Source organism: Xiphophorus maculatus, chromosome 16 (genome assembly GCF_002775205.1).
Source record: "Xiphophorus maculatus strain JP 163 A chromosome 16, X_maculatus-5.0-male, whole genome shotgun sequence".
NCBI classification, from domain to species: Eukaryota; Metazoa; Chordata; class Actinopteri; order Cyprinodontiformes; family Poeciliidae; genus Xiphophorus; species Xiphophorus maculatus.
The window spans coordinates 16,778,103-16,798,120 of record NC_036458.1 but is presented as its reverse complement, the minus strand read 5'-3'; the positions used below and the strand labels follow the sequence as shown (position 1 = coordinate 16,798,120).

The following is a 20,018-nucleotide window of genomic DNA, read 5'->3' as shown; positions in this document are numbered from 1 at the left end:
AAGAGCTTGGGAACCTACTTGAATGAATGTTTAGTAGAAAACATAAGAAACCCTTACAAAATATAGAACCTAGAACTAAAGGAGAAAAGCCTTTAGCAAACAAACAACAGGGACAGGGCAACTAATCTAAAGGCATTCCATATAAATGAGCAAATGAAGAAGAAGAAAAAGAACCAGCAGAGAGGAATAAACTAAAATTATATCAAAGTAAAATTGATCAAAACCAGAAACACCAATTTAATTAAAAATCCACACACCTGAGGATTATGACAGATTTGTTGTGTCCTCTGCAGGGCTTGTGGCAAAAGGCAAACAAGCACTTCTATGGCTTTCAATGCAACATTTGTCCTGTCAACAGACTTTCCCACTAGAGCTGTGGATCTCTGGTATTATCCTTAGTCTTCATGACAAACCTCCGAAGCCTCAACAAAATGGTTGAACTAATACTGACACAGAGGCCCTATATTTACTAATTAGGTGACCTCCAAAGGAGCTTATGCTTTGGATATCATTTAAGTATATCAGAGTAGACAGGGTTGAACACCAAGTTTTCCACTAGCTGAAGGAAATTCAGTGACAGCTTTTAGATTATGACAGATTAGACAGTCGAACCTCTTTGGGTGTTATATAAAAACTGCAGTGGGTTATAAAAGGACCTGAAGAAATATTCAAGAGGTCCCATAAATTTTAATGTGATATTAGGCAGAGTTAACAGGTTGAGATATTTCAGCCTGGTGTTTCATCCTAAGTCCTAAAGAGCTCTGACTGTTGCTGGGACTGACGGGTCAGCTATGATCAACTGTAAAGATTTCAGAAATAACTGATATGAATTTCATGTTACTGTATTTTAATAAGCTGTCTATCCCTGCTCCAAGATCTGTACTCACAGCAATAACAGCCTTAACTATTTCAACTGACTGCACTAGGAAAGGTGCCTAAGATCTCCCTGGGGAACCTTGCAGAACATTTTCACCTCTTTTGCTTCTATAGAAAGTGTTTTTGACCCACCATCCTGTGCAGTCAAGGGAAAAAGAAAGTTTCCACTCAGCACTAGAACTGATTTTAACAGATGTAACTTGAAGTAATCTTTTGGTGTATAACAATCTCTCATTTTCTTTTGAAGGTATTTTTGTTCACTGTGTTTTAGACCAGTGTTGTAACCTTTGCAACCTAGTTTTCGACAACCATTATTTGGCAAGTTGTTTTAACATAAAATTGATTCTGTCTGAATACTTGTAATTATATTCCTCATATCTTAAAATGACTTTTAAACACAACTACATTTTGACGAATTATTAATGATAATTTAAGATGTCTGCATTTACATTTCTGACCAGACAGAATAATAAAACAAGATATCTTACATTTTAAAGGATCAAAATGCCTTTCAAGATGTCTCAAATGACATGACGAGATTTGCTAGTTGAAGGGTCACACATCCGTAACTACAGTTCAAGATATTTCAAATTTAATTATGGCTTGTCAAAAAACTACTAAACTATTTCAGCTTTTACTCAAGCTGAAACGGATTAGTCTTTTTTTTTATTGTTTTGCCATGAGCTTTAACATACCATACCTACCAGGGACTGCAGCTTTTCCCACATCTCCTAACATTGCACCTCCACACTTCAGGGAAAATCTGCTGGGATGAACAACCTGAAAAGACTGAAAGCTGTTTTAAATGTTTTCCACTCACTGTAGAATGATGGACTTGAAATTGTTTGAAAATAGCCTCCTAACCTTTCCCAGACTGAAAGGCAGAAACAATGACTGCAATTCTCTAAGGTTATTGGTCATGTCTTGCCTTCTTGACATGGTGTTGTTAACACACATGCAAGTTCAGGACCAGCCAGTCATCAAAACAACTCTGTTTAAAGAGGTGGTCACACCTGCTGATCATCATTTAATCAAATGCATTTGATCAGGAGTCTCTGACTGACACTTTACTTTTCATTAAACACTTTTAGTCATTCTTCACCTCTGACTTTCACCACAACATCCAACATTGTTGTGGTGAGTATGTGGTGTATAGCTAAGACTCTTTTTATGTTTCCTTGCAGTGCATTCTGCTCAGTCTCTTTATTTGGTTATCTTTTCCATAGTCTTCATAGTGATCCCTAGAGATAAACAAAAAAGAAAACATCTGAGCTTCAAGATGTAAATTAAAGCTCCTCTGCACTGCTTTCAACATAATTACTACAGTAATGCAAGATATAATTCTAGCAGAAACATCTGCAATTACATTTTATGACGGAAGTATATATATACTGTATATATACTGTATATATATATGTGTGGAGAGCTGCACCAGTGAGAGCTTGTTTTTCCATCTGTTATTTATTTGCCATGTTTTGCCTTTAACTGAAAGTAAAATTTTTCAACTTGTCTAATTTTTAGTTTTTCTTGAGTTGAATTGAATTCCTCAATTCAATTCCAAGTTTATTCATATAGCACAGTAACAACAATCTCAGCTAACTAAAGTTAGCATCACAGATAGAAATAAGCAAAAATAAAATTTGATTACAAAATTAGCAATAAAAATAATAGTAATGCATTTTCAGTCTAGACTAAAACTGACCTAAAGATTGAGCTGGCTTAATATAGAATATAATGAGCACAAAAGTAAATTTCACTTCCCACTTTTGTCTCCCAAGCAGCGATCCCCTCAGATACAGATAATTATTCTAGTCCAGGCAAATAGATGAGTCATTATGTTATTGTGATATGTTCCATGTGGGAACATGTGATATGTTATTATTATGTTATTGTGATATGTGGGATATGGCAGGCAGGATATGAATTTGAAAGTATAATCTTATTTATCACAATAGAGTCAAGCATGCTTTTCATGGTGCTTGATCACAACCAGAGCGGAAAAAATGAAAAAGACACACTAAGATTCTTACCCTCAGTGAAAACACCCACTCATACCAAAAAAAAAGAAAAAAAAAAAGAATTCAATGTGAGAAAAGCATGTACTGAAGGATCACTCCTGACAGCCCCAATCCGCTTTGAGCAGCGCTTTAGAAAAGGACTGCCTTCTCCTTTTTGGTGTTTTGTGAAAAAGCAATGATTGTGCCAGTGATGCAAATTTATCCAAAATGTATACGGTCAATTAGTGAAAAGAACCTTATCTGTGACATTAAATCAGAGGTCAATTGGGATAAAAACTTGCTTGTTATAATTTAATTTCCCCAATTCAAGATGTGCCCCCCTGTACTCCGAGAGCTTTTGCTGCCATATCCATTAGCTTTCATTTTAGCCATGCCAATGTTGTTTCAGGAGTCTCAATAAAGCCCCAGCTCCATCGCCATGGAATGGCAAATCTGATGCTGTTGAGAGACAGTAGTAATAGCGTGAGCCTGTTTTAGAAAACATGTTTCGCGATCATTTCCATGCCACATTAGTCTTGTCAAACCTTATACTTTAGCAAGATTAATGTGTTAAATTCTCTGAGACAGATTATAGGATGTCAACATGTCTGATTAAATATTGGTCACACCTTAAAAGTTTTTTTTCTTTTCAGTCAACACTACCAAAATAGCAAAAGCAATTCATAATTTAGCTTCAATAAGCAAAGTTTGATTGTTTGATAGTTGCTTGTAGTTACCATTAGTCAGTAATAAGACATATTTTAAGAAAGACACATCTTAGTAAATGTGCTTTGTTAACCATGCAGACATTTAATTACATTCCAAGGACTAAAGTACCAGATAGAGGTAATTTGTGATGAATCTAGTATCTTAATGTGTTAAAAAAACCCAGTCCCTTATAACTCCTAGTAATAATCTATGATTTACAAAATACATAAATCCCTTCAGTACCTTGCAAATATTTAGGGATCAAATATTTGATTTTAATTGATTAAAAAACCCAATATGCCATCTTTCACTGTGTTGTTACGGTTCCTTTATTTGATCAGAAATCACAGTCTAAATTCTGAATCAATAATGCCAATTTTATATACATAGTGACACCACTTTTCTGTCAAAACACAAAAGATTTTGATATGTCCTGAAGAAGATTTGACCTTTTTACTCTAATGTGCTATTAAAGATTTATTACTTGTCACTAAGGAAGCTGCTCCCTGTTTAGAATAGCCATAAACTGCTAATAATTCAACACCCTCCCTTTTCCGCTCTCTGGACTGTCGATCATATGACTGCAAGAGCAGTCATATGTCTTACAGATGATCAAATGCTTCAAATTGATTTTGAGAACAGAAATTAAAACAGCTTTTTAACAAACCAGTTCTAATAATCAGTATCAATATTAACGTTCTAATTCATCATTTTCGGATTTACAGTTGTTTTTTTTTCTGTTTTGTCAATCATGTATAATGCTCAGGTCTCAAATTATTTGCTTCTCTTTATTTATTTTTTCTCCCTTTCACTCTCAAGATTAAACAGCAGCAACAGTTTCTATTTAAGCATGGAAAAAGTTAGATGAAATTATAAATAATGAATGAAGTTATTTTATAATTGACATACAGGTAAAAGATGTAACATTTTTACTTTAATTTACCAAATAAAATCATATGATCTCATACTAAGTCATTATCAAGAGTCAGGCATTCGTATCTTAGTGAAACAGGTAACATCCGAGGTTTGGTGGTTGACCAAATCTACTGTAAATAACTCAAACAACAAAAGTACCAGGCAGACATTTACTAAAATCTCTGTGTTAAGTCAGCTCCAAAAAATACGCAAGCCTTGGTAACGTTTTTAGAGGATGTAATTTTTGAATAATTACCAAGATCTAGTATTAGGGCTTCATGAAGAAAGTACCACTAGATGGCACATAGAGATTTAATTTAGACAGAAATGCAGATGAAAACAAAGGTGGGCAGGAGTTAAATAAATTACTTCTGAAAACAAATGGTGCTCCTGTAACAGAGAGAAAAAATGTAACTTATAAGTGTAACCTTCCTCGCTTGGAAGGCTACTCTCCACAGGAAGGACATTTTTGTTTTTAAATTAAAAATACAAGTTAAAATGTGTTTTAACAAAATAATTCCTGACATAGTAGGTGTACTAAATCGGTGATGTGATGAAGGAGCATCAAATACTAAATAACTAGAAAAAAAAAAAAAAAAGAAGCTACATCAGCAAATTGAGGAAAGTTTGAAACACACTGACTTCCTGTTTGTCTGAAGTGGGCGGAGTTAACTGGCCCACCGGTCTCCATGACAAACGAACTGCTGACGACACAATGTTTTTCTTTTAGCTGTATAACCTGCGGTGTTTTCCCCATTAACCACCTTTTCACCCACTTTTCCCGTGCGGTGTTGGCACTATGGATGCGCTAATAGCCGGACAACTTCACTGAGGCATCAACGTTTCGGACTGAAAGTCAAGTTTTGCGTTTTTCAGGTTCGTGTTTTCTGCCTTGTGAAGTCCGTTAAGTGGGAACTAAACATGGGGAATTTTTGTCGTTTGTCTTAGGAACGAGAACAAATGATACCATTTTACTCATAAATACCGTGAAAAATGATCGTCCTGTAGCTATCGTGGCTTTTTTTCTGTGTACAGTATCGCTGAGCTTTTTGTCTTAAACTTTAGCACGGCTTTTGTAACTGGCTGCCATGTTTTGATAAACTGTGTTGTGACTGTCATTCAGCAGAGACAGCAGAGTTACAGCCATGGTGCAGCAGTACCAGTCCCCTGTTCGGGTCTACAAGCAGCCGTTTGAGTTAATAATGGCGGTGAGTATTTGGTTTTCCTTCAGGGCCATATTGGCTCTAACAGAGGACATCTGGGTTTATGTTCTAGACGTATTGCAGCGGACCAAACAGTTAGTAGGACATGTTTGTAGTCTTTTGTGCCTTCAGGGATATTAGTCCTAACCACTAAGTAAATGCTGGGAGACGAGTAAGTACATATGATTTATTTTTAAACCTTAGTAGCATGCCAATGTGTGCAGAGGATACTGCCTCACATGTACACATGGCTCTTTAAAAACTTGGCACACAAGGTTTCTGGTGACTTCATAAGTGGCTAAGATAATTGTTTCTCAATCAGTTTATCCTGAAGCCAGATGTTGGTTACAGAGCGTCCCTTCAAACTGGACGCTCTGTTTCCTAACTATGAAGAGCTGGCAAAGTGCAGGTGATGCAAGACTCAGATAACCAAAGAACAAGTCATAAAATCATTGATCAGGGCAGTCCTTTTCAGGTTTCATTGTGTAATGAGTTTTAGTTTGTTTCTGGAGGATTGAGGAGTATTATGTTGTATATTAGTATATTCAAATAAGAATCATAATATATGTTTTATAGTTTGTTGTTTTTTGGGGGGAAGAGGGAGGTGGCATACTGTTCCTAGTTTAAAATCCTAAAAGTCGACATATAAGTGTAGAAGAGGCTAGAGTTTTCTCCAGTTGGATGTAGCATAGTAACACAGTTTACAATCTGTTACTCCCTCCCCACCAGACATGTTGATGCACACTGCTTGTCAGCTGGCTGAAGGAAAGTCGTTAAGCCTTTCTCTCACATACAAGAAAGACAAATTCAGCGGTCTGAAATTATTTAAATCAACAGTCCTGATACACCCTACCTAGATTTAGATTAGATTTCAGCAGTTACAGCATTGTGTTGCAGTTACAGAAGGATATACCAGCATTCGAGAAAACTTGCTCTCAAATAGAAAGAAAACTCAATAGTCTTTCGACTGAAAGCTCATTACACTTTTCTCTTGAATACAAGAGAGACACAATTTTGTATGGAGAAGTATTACCAAGTTTAAAAGCATAGAAATATATGGTGTGGATACAAAAAGCCGTTTGTTTCTATTTTATTCATGTGTTTTTTCAACTAATTGTCCAGCAAATACATATTTTTACACCGTTACTGTCAGATCTGGTTTAAGGTTGTATGGGGTTTAAAAACCATTTAATTAGGAGGCCTTTCAACTGCCATCAAGCTTAGCAACTAAGTTAACATTTTTACATCATCCATTATAAATCTTGCATAGAATTATTCACGTTTACAGCTAGAACATAATTTCAAATGCATAACAAGCCAATTGTGTGTATATGTTAAGTTATAGAAAAGTGGAGCATGAAGAGAAATAGGACACTTCAAAGTTTTAACCTGTTCAACAAAATACTTTTCCATGAAGAAACTTCTTCACACATTGACTTTACTTTTAAATGCAAATAATTTCCATCTTTTTCACTGATGTGTCATGTAAGCAAACAAAAAAAGGACACATCTGTGATAGCTGTGAAAAAAAATTATTTTTACTTAACATATCTCACATCTATTCTGATTTCTCTACCTTTTTTCCCCCCCAGAGATTAAGCTTCTGTTTCTTTTAGCAATGCAAAAGCAGGACAGATGTTACAAAAATTTGGATTTCAAACTGAGGCAATTTTGTATATTACCCTTGTTTTACAGCCCGTTCTCAGTGTTTATGTTTTCTTAACGTTATATATTAAGCTGAAAGCTTATGTAATGTCCACAGTTTTGGAGCAAAGCCAATGTTGCTGCAGTCACCATTTATTCTGCACCTGCTGTAGGACTCCTTCGATACGAGTTAAACTTTAGAAATACAATTGCATGGTTACCATTTGCAAAAGGTGATTTTGATGCCTTTTCAAAGAAATCACTGCTCTAGGGTCCTCAGTGTGTCAGGTTATTGAAAATAGACTCAGTAGAAGCCCTTTAGAAAACTAATAACAGCTCCTACGAGGAGACAGCAGAAAAGAGAACAACCCGTCTACCACAGTCCACCGCTCCCATTTATCTCTCAGCTTTCTCATTATCCCCTGGCTAATCCTGCCACTGACAGTTATTACTCTAGCTAACAGGCCCAATCAGTGTCCTGGATATTACTGAATGTGCACACAGTGACATCCTGGTTGTCCTTTTCGTGACACCTCTTTATGACTCTCCCAGGCCTTTATAAAAAAGGAATCTCACTATTGTGGCCTTTTTTTTTTCTCCCACTTTTACAAAGATTTATACAAAAGGTTGGCACTTGTAGAATTGGATTTAATCAATAACACCCGAGGAATGAAACACTGTTTCAGGTCTTCAGTTAAATTCAGTAGATTATTTAGGCGGCTAGTGCAAACAATAAGAGAGTGAAAGATGGAGGCTGTTGTTGCTGAGAGCATTATAGACGTTTGAAATGTGTGACCTCTTTATATGTTTGTGGTTCGTAGTCTTTTAGAGCCTTGCAAAAGTATTCAAACCTCTTGATCTTTTTTTAAAATGTTCCATTTTTTCAGCATTATATGTGACTAGCCAACGCAAAGCAATTATGAAATCAAAGGAAAATTGAACTCAGTTTTCAACATTTCTGAATAGTAAATAGAAATCTTTAAAGTTAACTTAACTCTGATACATCAAGCTAAAATGAAGTACATCTAATTTCCGTTAGAAGTTGGTGAAGCGGAAAATAGACGTCATCTTTGTGTGATTTTTAATCTTGAATAATAATAAATGTTAATAAAGTTGATCCGAAGCTGTTTAGTTTTGGTGCATTTCTGAACAGATTTGTGAGCGTGGAGCTGCTCTGGGTCACCACACAGCAGAAAAAAAAATATTTTCAAGTTTTAAGGACCCCACGTTGGAAAGATGTCTGTCGCTTCACGAGGCTCCGGGCGTCTCTCTGCCTCTCAGTCATCTGTCAAAACTTTGTCGTGAGAAGCTGGACAGACACCTGCAGCTGTTCCCTCAGCTCCTGTTTCTGCTGTGACTCGATCAATATCGACAGGTGAGCCCTGCTCCCGTCGGCCTGGGCAGATGGTCGTGTGCTGCAGGCCCGTAATGCGTAGAGCAATCATTGCTTGTAAAATCTGGCACAGCTGCAGGTCGTCGCTGTGCACAGTGCATAAACTTTTATTATGCTTTTACATAAACGGTTAAAGCTACTTGCTGTTAAACGAGTCTGCACCTGACATTGGAATCACATGCTACCATGCTGTGCTGTCAGCAAATTGCAGCCCAGAGTGGAGCGCAGCGGGCAGACCCGGGGAATGATGCTACGTGCAAAAATGCAGCAATTGTCTTGTGTTTTAGGCTTACGCCAGACGGTTCCCAAAGTGCCCGCTGATCCCCATGTTTGTGGACAGCGAGAACCTCAGCCAAAGTGAAAGCAAAGACGGCTCTGTGGTGGTTACCGAGAGACGCTGTACGATCGACGTGGAAGCCCCTCGACTTCTCAAACGAGTATGTGTAATTACTCCCTCAACAGACCCGGCAGCCAAGAGTTAAGCACAACAGTTGATGTAATCGGATTGTTTTTCTTCAACAGTTTGATGCTTCTCTTTGTTCTGCATTTAGATTGCAGGTGTAGAATATCTGTACTTCATTCAGAAGAACACGCTGAATCGCAGAGACAGGACGCTTCACATCGAGGTCCACAATGAGACATTTTCCAGCAGAGTCATCGTCCGGGAATGTTGCAGCTACACGGTAAGCCGACCGAAACGCCTATTCAGGTCAACAAGAGCTTTATAAAGCCTTTTTTTTTTGCCTGTTTCACCTTTTTCTCTCTTTTTTATGTTTTGCACTTGAGTTTTGCACTACATACACTATTGTGTATGTAGCTTTGTTTTATGTTCCAATAACAATTCTGATCTTTATTGGCACAATCTCAGACCTCGTGGTCTTATCTCTTAAGGAGTTTGATTGAGTTACCTGCAGAAAAAAATAAAATCTTGTTAAATTTACTCCATCATCTAAATTTTTCATGTCTTCTAATTAACATCATAATTTCATTCAAAGTTTTTTATTTGTCCTCCTCTGCAGGTTCATCCCGAGAATGAGGACTGGACCTGCTTTGAACAAACAGCCAGCCTTGATATTAAATCCTTCTTTGGTTTCGAAAGCACAGCAGAGAAGATAGCCATGAAACAATATGCTAGCAGCATTAAAAAGGTTCGTTTACAAAACCGGCCTATGAATATTTGATCAGCCTTCTGTATTTGCTTCAATTATTTAATTATTTTGTTCTTCAAACCTAAACAAGCTCGTGTGCCCTCCACTTGTTCAAGGGTAAAGAAATAATTGAGTACCACCTCAAAGAGCTGGAGGAAGAAGGAATAACTCGCATGCCTCGCTGGATGCCCATGGTGGATAGAGGCCTCCTCTCTTCTGGCAAATCTGTCCCAGTGTGTGGCACCACTGTTGGGCTTCCTGGCAAAGACTTGGCCAATCCCACAGAGCTGATGACCAGTTCAAATGATGGTCAGTAAATGTGATATCTTATTAGTTTCATATGAGTGTGTCCGATTCATATGTGTGGAAATTATAGATCCATCCATTGACTTGTCCAGATCACTTTTGTTTGTTTGTCCATTGCTCCATCCCTTTTTTTTAACTGTCTATTTGATTAAAGTCTAATATACTTTTTTGACCTCAAAAGGAAATTAAATATAGCTGTAACAACGTTAATTGCAGTTATTATAGATGGTGATTGCTGTCGCTTGGAAAGATCTCCTGTAGCGATATGCATTGCAGCAAACTAGAAGAAACCTCTGACTGATTACACTTTATTTTTAATGAAGTCTCTCATTTTGTCCATCAGTTCATCTCGTTTTTCATCCATTTATTCATAAATTTGTCTCTCCATCAAGCTATGTTTTCTACCCGTCTGTCCATCCATCATTATGTCTGTACTAAAATCCTTATGGTTTTTCAGTTTTTTTGTCTTTCTTCTCATTTTCTTAAACAAAGAGAGAAATGAATTCATTCTTTTAAATGCTGGGATTTAGATTTGGGGCTGAGGACAAGCTTGGCTGTGATGTAGTTTAGACTTTAGACATGAGTAAAAGCACAGCTGAATCATGCAGCTTCTTGATAGAATGAATTACAATCGAGGGATTGCAGGGGTTTTAATAAGCCGACAAAACTGACCAATTACCTGTAAACTGTGTATGTAGTGCCTGGCATTTCTCTTTGATACATGCTGTATGTGCTAACTCGGTATTGTAAATGCGTTTTGACTTTTAGACAAGTTGGATGCAGACTACATCAGACGTTACCTTGGCGATTTAACGCCTCTGCAGGAGAGCTGTCTCATCCGACTGCGCCAGTGGCTCCAGGAAACCCACAAGGGCAAGGTCACATAAACACGAGCAGATTGTGCTGTTGTGTTTACACTTGAGCCAGTTTTACTGCTGACAGACTTCATTTAAGCATAAGATGTCAAGTTTTGATTTTGTGTGTATTTTAACAGTTTGGTTTCTGTCAGGTCTAAATACCTATTAGAGACAATTAAACAAATACAGGAAAGACAAGAGAGTTAGATTCTTTGTTTCTCGCGAGGAGAGCAGACAGAGATGTGTTTACAGTTACAAATCTCCGACCACTCTGCCACACATCTGTCTGTTCCTCTCTTTTATTGATCTTTAGGAACCCTGCCACAAGGGGCGCTGCAACTCTAAAAGGGTGGAGTCAAAGCATTCATCACATGGTTGCAGCGCTAAATAACATTCACTTCTAGACACATGTTATCTATACTCTAGATCCCTTTTGCTTCCAAGAACGGCGTTGAATAAGACACGTTGCATAGCTTCAAAGCAACGGCTTTGTATCACAAAGAAGCACAGAGCAGAGTTTATTGTCAGGCATGTAAAACTCTGCTGGGAGCAATTAACACCTCTGTCTTGTAGGAAGTCCTGCAGGGCAACAGCTGCTGAGAGTAGCTGTCACCCCTATTTCCCAGGGAAGTCTCAGGATAGAATCAAAGTTATTTAACACACAGAAACATTATCTAAATGTAACTACAAGGCTACATGATACAACAAATATTTGATAATTACTAATACAATTTACCTAACAGTTTCATTTGGCAAAAATATGAATAAACTGGTATCTGGTGTTACAGAGAACTTGCAGCTTTAAAAGATCTTGCAAAACTTTGTATTTTGTACAGGCAGAATGTTGACACAATAATTTTGATTAAGACAGATGAATAGTAAAAATATCTTTTTACACTGTAGGTCACATTAACCAAGTAACAGTATTATTTTGATGTTTTAAGCATTTTTTGTTTTTATCAGTTACTGTGTGCCCATTGTTGAAGTTGGTTTTGACTTCTGCTCTCTGTGTGCAGATCCCGAAGGATCAGCATGTGCTGCGCTTCCTCAAGGCTAGAGATTTCAACATGGACAAGGCCAGAGAGTTTCTGTGCCAGTCTCTGACCTGGAGGAAGCAGCACCAGGTGGACTTCCTGTTGGACACATGGGAGCGCCCACAGCTGCTTCAGGATTACTACACCGGAGGGTGGCACCACCACGACAGAGGTATATGGTTGTTAAAGAGTCGGCAGTTAATATTTAATTAAATTCGAATTCTATTATTTTTGCTTTTGCAGTAAATTCTGAGGCGGTGCATCATTTAGGCTGCAACCAATTTCATCTTCAAACAGTTCTGCTAATGAACTGAACTGGAATTAAATATCATATTTTGCACTTTTTTTATTAAGACAACTTCCTGCTGTCTTCAATAGTTTCTAACTGAAACAAAAATAAAATGGAATTATGAAAGGCGTCTTCTGTGTTTTACTAAATCTGTTCATTTCAAACTAGTTTTAGTTGGTGGGCTGGGTTATTCGCCAACACTCCAATCTACTTTTTCAAGGAACATGTTCAAGTGCAAATCAGAATGTTTTCTGCAATATCCATCCATACTTCCTTATTTGTTTTTTTTTTTCTATGTTTAGCTCTTTCTTTTGCACTTTAATGCTTTATGTAGTTTTATTATCAAATATACATTTTTCATCTATTGTTTTTGCATGAACATTTTTTCTTTACAAATTGTTACTCAATTCAGGCAGAGGGAGGTTGATTACTTTTGTCTCATCTGCAGTTCATTCGAGCCTGAAAAACATTCTGGGCAAAAATGATTCCTGTAGATGCTTATTGCTAAGCACTCTTGTTTTTCCACTTTTTATGTGCACATATTACATTTCTATTCATTTAGTTCTGCTCCTTGTGAAATGTGTTGTTCAGATGGCCGCCCTTTGTATGTTTTGCGTCTTGGTCAAATGGACACCAAGGGCTTGGTGCGAGCGTTGGGGGAAGAGGTTCTGCTGAGACAGGTAACAAGAACACACACACACACACACATATATAAGTTAAATTTAGACAAAAGCCGTTTATCAATACATGTTCACCGTGTAAACAGGTGCTTTCCATTAACGAGGAGGGACTGAAGCGTTGTGAGGAGAACACCAGAGTCTTTGGTCGACCCATCAGGTGTCCAAAAGAATAATTTATTCTAACATGTTGGGTGTCTCATTTGTTGATAGGTGTACTTTAGCTTGAATAAAGTTGCTAACTTTTGTGCGTGTGTGTGTGTGTGTGTGTGTGCGTGTTAGCTGCTGGACATGCCTGGTGGATCTGGAGGGTCTAAATATGCGTCACCTGTGGAGACCGGGAGTTAAAGCCCTCCTGAGAATGATCGAGGTGGTTGAGGCGAACTACCCTGAGACTCTGGGCCGCCTGCTCATTCTGCGAGCACCCAGGGTGTTTCCAGTCCTGTGGACTTTGGTGAGGAAAAAAAACAAACTTACTTTTGATGTGACTGAAGTTGTTAGCTACAGATTTAGAGTTTTTGTGAGCTGAAGTGCTTAATAGTCGGGTGGAAGCAAGTGACACAAAAGAAGAACAAAGAAATAAAATATTGTCAAATAAAGATAATTATAGCCACAGAATATGCAGGGACCGTGGCGTTATTTCATCATTGCCGAAGCAATATGCAGTTGAGAAGGATAATAATAGCACTAAACAAAAGAAACACCCATGAATATAACATTACACAAGAAAGCTGTATGATAATTTAGCAGTTTGGTTCATGTAAATGATGCATCCAGTTATTGATGAACAGATAATGAAATTATAAATGAGTATAGAGAATGCGCTACGATGCAGATGTGGGTGCTTTGTAACGCCATCATCCCACTAACTCATTTATTCCTCCCACATGAATTATTCATTGCTTATTGATTACTTTTTTTTCTCCCCTGAGTTCATAATGAGGGACCCTGCTGTTTCTTGCATATCCCAATACCTGTTGTGTTCTCGTTTCCAGGTCAGCCCCCTGATTGATGAGAACACTCGTAAGAAGTTTTTGGTCTACGCTGGGAGAGACTACCAGGGTCCCGGAGGTTTAGTGGACTACATAGACAGAGAGATCATCCCTGACTTTCTCGGGGGGGACTGTTTGGTAAATTTCTCTCTTGAATTGAATAGAACTCCCAGTTTAATTGAAACAGATTATAAATTGAGACTTAAGCTCTTTTTAGTTATAAAGGAGATAATTGGTGTTTTACCTATTGAACATATTGACATTTTGTCACATTTTAGTCCTGAAACTTTATCGTAGCTTCTTGCCAAACCAACTCCAGCTCATAACTGTTGAGTGAAAAACAAAAAGAAGTTTTTTTTTCAAATTCTTTTTGCACCACTTTGTTATCATTCGTCTTTGCAAAATAGTTCAGACCAAGTTTGCGATCGTCTACTCACTCTGTTCCACAAATTCTCAATCAGAATGTATGTCTTGACTTTGACTATGCCATTCTAACATGGGGATATACTCTGATCTAAAATATGTTGCATTTTTGGCTGCAGGTTGGGGTATTTGGGTTTCCCCAGACAGGTTTTTCTTCAGGATTGCTATATATTTAGCTAAACCCATCTTGCAGCTCTGACTAGTTCAAACAAGTCAGCATGATGCTGCCATCTTCATTTCTCATAGTGGAAAAGGTGTGTTTAAGTTTTTATTTGCTGCATACACTCTTTTCCAAGAAGACAAAAAACACTTCATTTATATGTCACCTCTGACCAGAGCAATTATCCAGTGCATTGTGTTGTTTGATCAAATAAAATAAAATACATGGATGCTTGTGTTTGTAGTGTTGAATGGGAGAAGGTTAAAGTTGTGTGATTACTTTCACTAAGTACTGCAAGATTAATTAATTATCATTAAATCCTAAAAAACCTTGGCTCTGAGACAAGATTGATCTGTATTTATTAGTGGTAATAAATACAAGTAGAAGAGGTTGTTCTTTTTTTTCCACCCAATGTTGATTTATAACTTGAGCTTCTCAGTCTTTTGAGAACGCCTTTGATTTATTTATCTTTTCATATTGAGCTAAAAGCTGTCAGTGGGTAGCAGGTCTGGACTGGGAGTTGCTCGCTTTTTTTTTTTTTTTACTATGTAGTGATTCTGTTATATTATCTGTCTGCATTTTATCCTACGACGCATTGCTTCAATAAACTACAGCCCCGGGCTTCAAAAGATTAGCAAACTGCATCTACAAAGTGTAGTAATGCAAAAGAGATGCTTTTTTTTTTTTTTTACTTTGTCCTCGGTAGAGTGACAGTATTCATAGATCAAATAAAAATTAGCTTTTTATTCAAAGCACCGCAAGATAGCTTTCTATTACTTTTTAAAATTAGCTTAGGCGTGCAGAAGCTCATTAGTGTCTAATGGCCTTGATTTTTATATTGTGTTATGTATTTATTTTTTTATAGTAATAGTTGACGGCGTTTTACCGAAACACCTGCCTACTTGTTTCTGCAGTGCACTTAATCTGTGAATTTCATCTATTTATGCCATTCAAACATTCAGACATACTGACCTTTTCTTAAATCAACCTTCTGAAACCTGTGAGGTGTTTTTTCTTTTTTTTCTTTCAAAAGCTCAACTGAATTGCCATGACTAAAACCCCTTTATTTGTGAGCAGCAGCATTAGCCTGAAATCACCTTGTGATTCTAGCTTTTAAGCAATAAGATAAGATTTATTTGTCATTGTCATCAACAGATTACAACAAGATTGAGATTTGCTCGACTCGAGTTAAAATGCAGGTTATGTGTATATACATAATATACAATACAGTACAGACCAAAAGTTTGGACACACTTTCTCATTGAATTCAATGAGAAAGTGTGTCCAAACTTTTGGTCTATACTGTACATACATGCATAATAAAGATAAAGAAATAATACGAGCGGCACCGGCCTCAACAACTTTGTTCTGAAGTATTTCGGAACAATAATGCTGCAGACAAAGGGAGGGAAGCCTTGAATCATTGAACTTACTGTTTTCGTTGTTGTATTTTATATATTTTCCACCAAGTAAAATACTTACAAACAAGCCACCACATCACTGTGTACTTATTGTGTTTTTATTTTCTTCTCTACTGTCTAGTGTGACATCCCTGAGGGCAGCGCTGTCCCCAAGTCCCTGTACCGGACAGCGGAGCAGCTGGAGAACGAAGAGAACTGCCTCTTGACCGACTCCATCTATAAGAGCGCCAGCATCTTCAAAGGAGCGCCTTATGAGGTGCACTGGCAACTTCTTCCACTTCCTTTGCCCAGCTTGGGTCCTGCACATTAAAGTTGGAACAATTCTGTTCATTTAGTTTGATTTGTGCATTTTATTCTAGACTACACTGCCACCAAGTGGAAAATAATGTACATTGCACAATTCCAAACCAAAAAAAAAACAGAATCCCTTTGCGGTTCTCATCTTCCACATCCTTTTTCAGGTGCTGATCGAGATCACAGAGGCCTCGTCTGTGATCACCTGGGACTTTGATGTGTGTAAAGGAGACGTGCTCTTCAACATTTATCATTCCAAGCGGGCCCCTCAGCCTCAGAAGAAAGACTCCCTGGGAGCTCACGGCATCGCCTCCCTCGGGGCGGTGAACGCTCAGCTGATTGATAAGAACTGGGTGCTGGGAAAAGATTACAGCATGGTGGAAAAAGCCCTCACCTGCAGGGAGGGAGAAAGTGTGCAGGTAGCAGATTTTCTGATAACTAATGCAGTGTTACATTTGTTGCATCACAAACCCACCACCAGCCAAATCCTCCTCCTGTCGAGACAGGGCTCCCACGTAACGCGCTGGCCCGGTTTCTACATCCTGCAGTGGCGCTTCCACAGCTCCGCAGCCTCGGCCGCCTCCAGTCTGGCTCGGGTGGACGACGTCCTGGCCACCCTGCAGGTCTCCTCCCACAAATGCAAGATCATGTATTACACCGAAGTACTGGGCTCCCATGACTTCAGGTAAACATACTTTGAACCTTAGTTGTGTTGTTTTACTTTACATTTTTATTTATCTTAGATGAACAAAAATAAATTTGGCTCAGATTTAGGTACTTAGGTACTTACTTTTGGGAAACCAAATAAATTTTCATGCGATTTGGTCTTATCCACACATAAACTCTGCTTATTATCACTTAAAACGATTAATAATAAAACCTCCGACCTAAGTGGAGATTTGAGAATTCTCATTTGTGTTTGTGTGTGTACATTGGAAACTGGAGATGTAGAGGTCCACATATTACAGTTTGTGATAAATATATCCACATACTTGCTTTGACATGATTCCCAATCAATATTGTCTTGTGTTTGATTAACTTTGTATTTTAATACGATCTTTAAAGGTTTTCCAGCCTCTCTTGTGTCCTCACAAATGAACCTCCTGGCACCATGTTTAATTCCTAACAGGAAGTCGTGGTTGTTTTGAAGCAATCTGATTGGCTGACAGGCTTTAGCTTTGCACTACACTGAATCGGGCCATTCAGACAGCCATGAAAAAGTTAGATATGTGTGGTATATGGGCAAAAACAAGAGATTTGGATTGCATTTGCCAGCTTTGTGAACGTACCCCGAAACACATTCAGTATGCAGGATTTACTGTTTATGCAACATTTAATGTTCTGGCTAATTACTTTGAAAGCTTTCTGAATATTTAAAGGATTTGGCCATGCAGTGACAGAAATTAAACTAAATGTTGAAGCTGATTGTTGTATCATATAAACGTCCTCATTTTAAAGGTGTATAGGAGGTTACCGTGGTGATTATGTGACTGAATTCTTCTTTTTTGTCATTTGCTGCTGTTTCAGGGGCTCCATGACCAGTCTGGAGTCTTGTCAGAGTGGTTTCTCACAGCTCAGTGCCGCCACCACTTCCTCTAACCGATCCTGTGCCAGCTCAACTGTTTCAAGGTAGCATCCATCCAAAGGCAAAAGGCACAAAAACTGATTTTTTTTTTCTACATTATTAGACCTGTTTCACATGTCTGTTTGACAGTAAAGTTTACTCATACTCTTAGATATTAATTATGACATGAATTTAACTCACTAGTAAATGTGTATTTACATAATATGACACTACAGGAAGGAGTTTTCGATGACATGACATGAAAGGCTGTTTGAACAGCTGGTCCTTTCGTGACGTTGCTGATATTGACCACTAGATGTCAGTGTTGTCTCTGACTTGGACGACACTCAGTTCTACGTTGTAGTAGCAGATCGCCTCTGCTTTTAATGTAATATGAAATAACTGTTGTAATAAAGCAAAAATTCATTCCCAGTGTTCTGAAGAGTGTCTGATTTAGTCATGTTGTGTTGGGTCTTATAATGTGAGAACAGGAATGAGTGTTTGGGGGTGGATTTCAAAGTGCATATAGCACACTCTACAGATTTCATGAGACTTTTTTTATGCTGCTTAGTGTTCCTAGGCAGCTCATTTGAATTCAGTCTCGCGCGGTCCCCTGTGATCTGGCACTGGGCCAGACAGTCGACTGATTTACATAAAACTTTAATTTCCATAAACTTATCAGATGCTTCCAGCTAAAACTTAATTGAATTTCCTTGTGTTATGTTTTTTTTTTTCCTTTCCACTTTCTCTGTTTGCAGCATTGTGTCATGTATCCACTCATCCTAACATTATTTAAAATCAGGTAACTCAGACTTTCTAACCACCCACTTGAACAAGATCCTTATCTAAGGCAGACATGACAGGAGATAAAGAAATAAAATGAACACATCATCAACTCTTTCTTTTAATATTATATAAACTTGTGTAACTATGTTTATTTACACAACAATAAACATTGTTGTGTAAATACAACCAAACCATTTTGTTATGTTGGTGAAATTTTATGACTAATCAACACACAAGAATTTATTTCTGAAAGCCTTATAGATAAATGTTGCATTCTTTATTCTGTTACCACTTAATAACATACATTGTATAAAACTGACTTTAGCGGAGACCTAATGTAAAATGTGATGTAAAGCATGTATCGTTTTCCTTCCACCTTATATTGGTGTGTCCCAATATAAATCCTAACAAAAGGAAAAAAAACCTTGATAAAATAAATGGTTGCTGGGTGACAAAATGTGGAAAAAGTTCAAGCAGTAGGGATACTTTTGCAAGGCTTTGCATACTCGAATATTTTTCACTGTGGTTTACTGGATACACGTTTATGAAGGAAAGCATTCAGACCTGCGTTGTTCACATCAAACATTGAGTCATTTCATTATAGCTGTACTCTGTGAATAGCAGTTGCAGTTATACAAGCGGGCTAAGCTTTGGTACCGTTATGCCTTGAGAAAAACATCATAATTAGCAATGTTTATAATAGTCATTCTAGTTTGTGTTAACATGGAAACACTAATTAGGGATCGCTAAGGTGTCAGAGACTAAATTCTTTTAGCTGTGCAGATTTTGTTGCAATCAAGAAATTAAAATGACAAATTGACCAAGTGGTGAACTTTGGAAAGAAGGGAGGTTCTTATTACTGTTTTGGATGTCTTTACTAACTTCATTAAAATAAGCCATATGTTTTTTTTTTCTTTTTGGTGATATTTTAGTTGTGTCATAGGAATATCTAAGGTTACCTATGTCTTCAGAGAATTTGTGAAAGCTTGAATAATATTATTATGCCTATTTTGTACTTAGCTGTTTCACAATTACATTATTTATCCTGGTAGGGTATTTTTGAAGAATTATGGAGATAAACACTGACCTTTTTTATATTGTATGTCAAAATAGCTCTAAAGAAGTTTGTTTTCACAATTTGACACCTTTGAATTGGTCTCTGTCTCTTTAAGGAGCTTCCTACCCTTTCCAACACGCCGCCTTCGTCACGTCATCATAACAAAGCTACTCCATTATGCCCTTTTCAACCATTCTTACAAACACTAGACTAAAAAGTAGTTTGTATGAGAAGCTCACTAGACCAGCTAATTGCTTCTGCCTCTAGTCGGGTGG

The 20,018-nt window shown here is 37.6% G+C and overlaps 1 protein-coding gene across 2 annotated transcripts; it reads left to right on the top strand.

Moving 5' to 3' along the window:
• The first annotated feature begins 5,168 nt into the window (after positions 1–5,168).
• Positions 5,169–18,333, top strand: LOC102218715 (SEC14-like protein 1). 2 transcript variants are annotated; one of them, XM_005807023.3, is made up of 16 exons: positions 5,169–5,372; positions 5,623–5,704; positions 9,023–9,172; positions 9,287–9,418; positions 9,755–9,883; positions 10,000–10,192; positions 10,958–11,067; positions 12,063–12,252; positions 12,961–13,049; positions 13,136–13,206; positions 13,329–13,500; positions 14,042–14,176; positions 16,164–16,298; positions 16,504–16,755; positions 16,843–17,021; positions 17,864–18,333. In XM_005807023.3, the coding sequence occupies exons 2-16, from the start codon at positions 5,642–5,644 to the stop codon at positions 17,967–17,969; spliced, it is 2,106 nt and encodes a 701-aa protein (XP_005807080.1). In that variant the 5' UTR covers positions 5,169–5,372; positions 5,623–5,641; the 3' UTR covers positions 17,970–18,333. The 2 variants fall into 2 exon arrangements, with proteins under 2 accessions (XP_005807080.1, XP_023205286.1); XM_023349518.1 differs by having other exon boundaries at positions 5,620–5,704.
• The last annotated feature ends 1,685 nt before the right edge of the window (positions 18,334–20,018 follow it).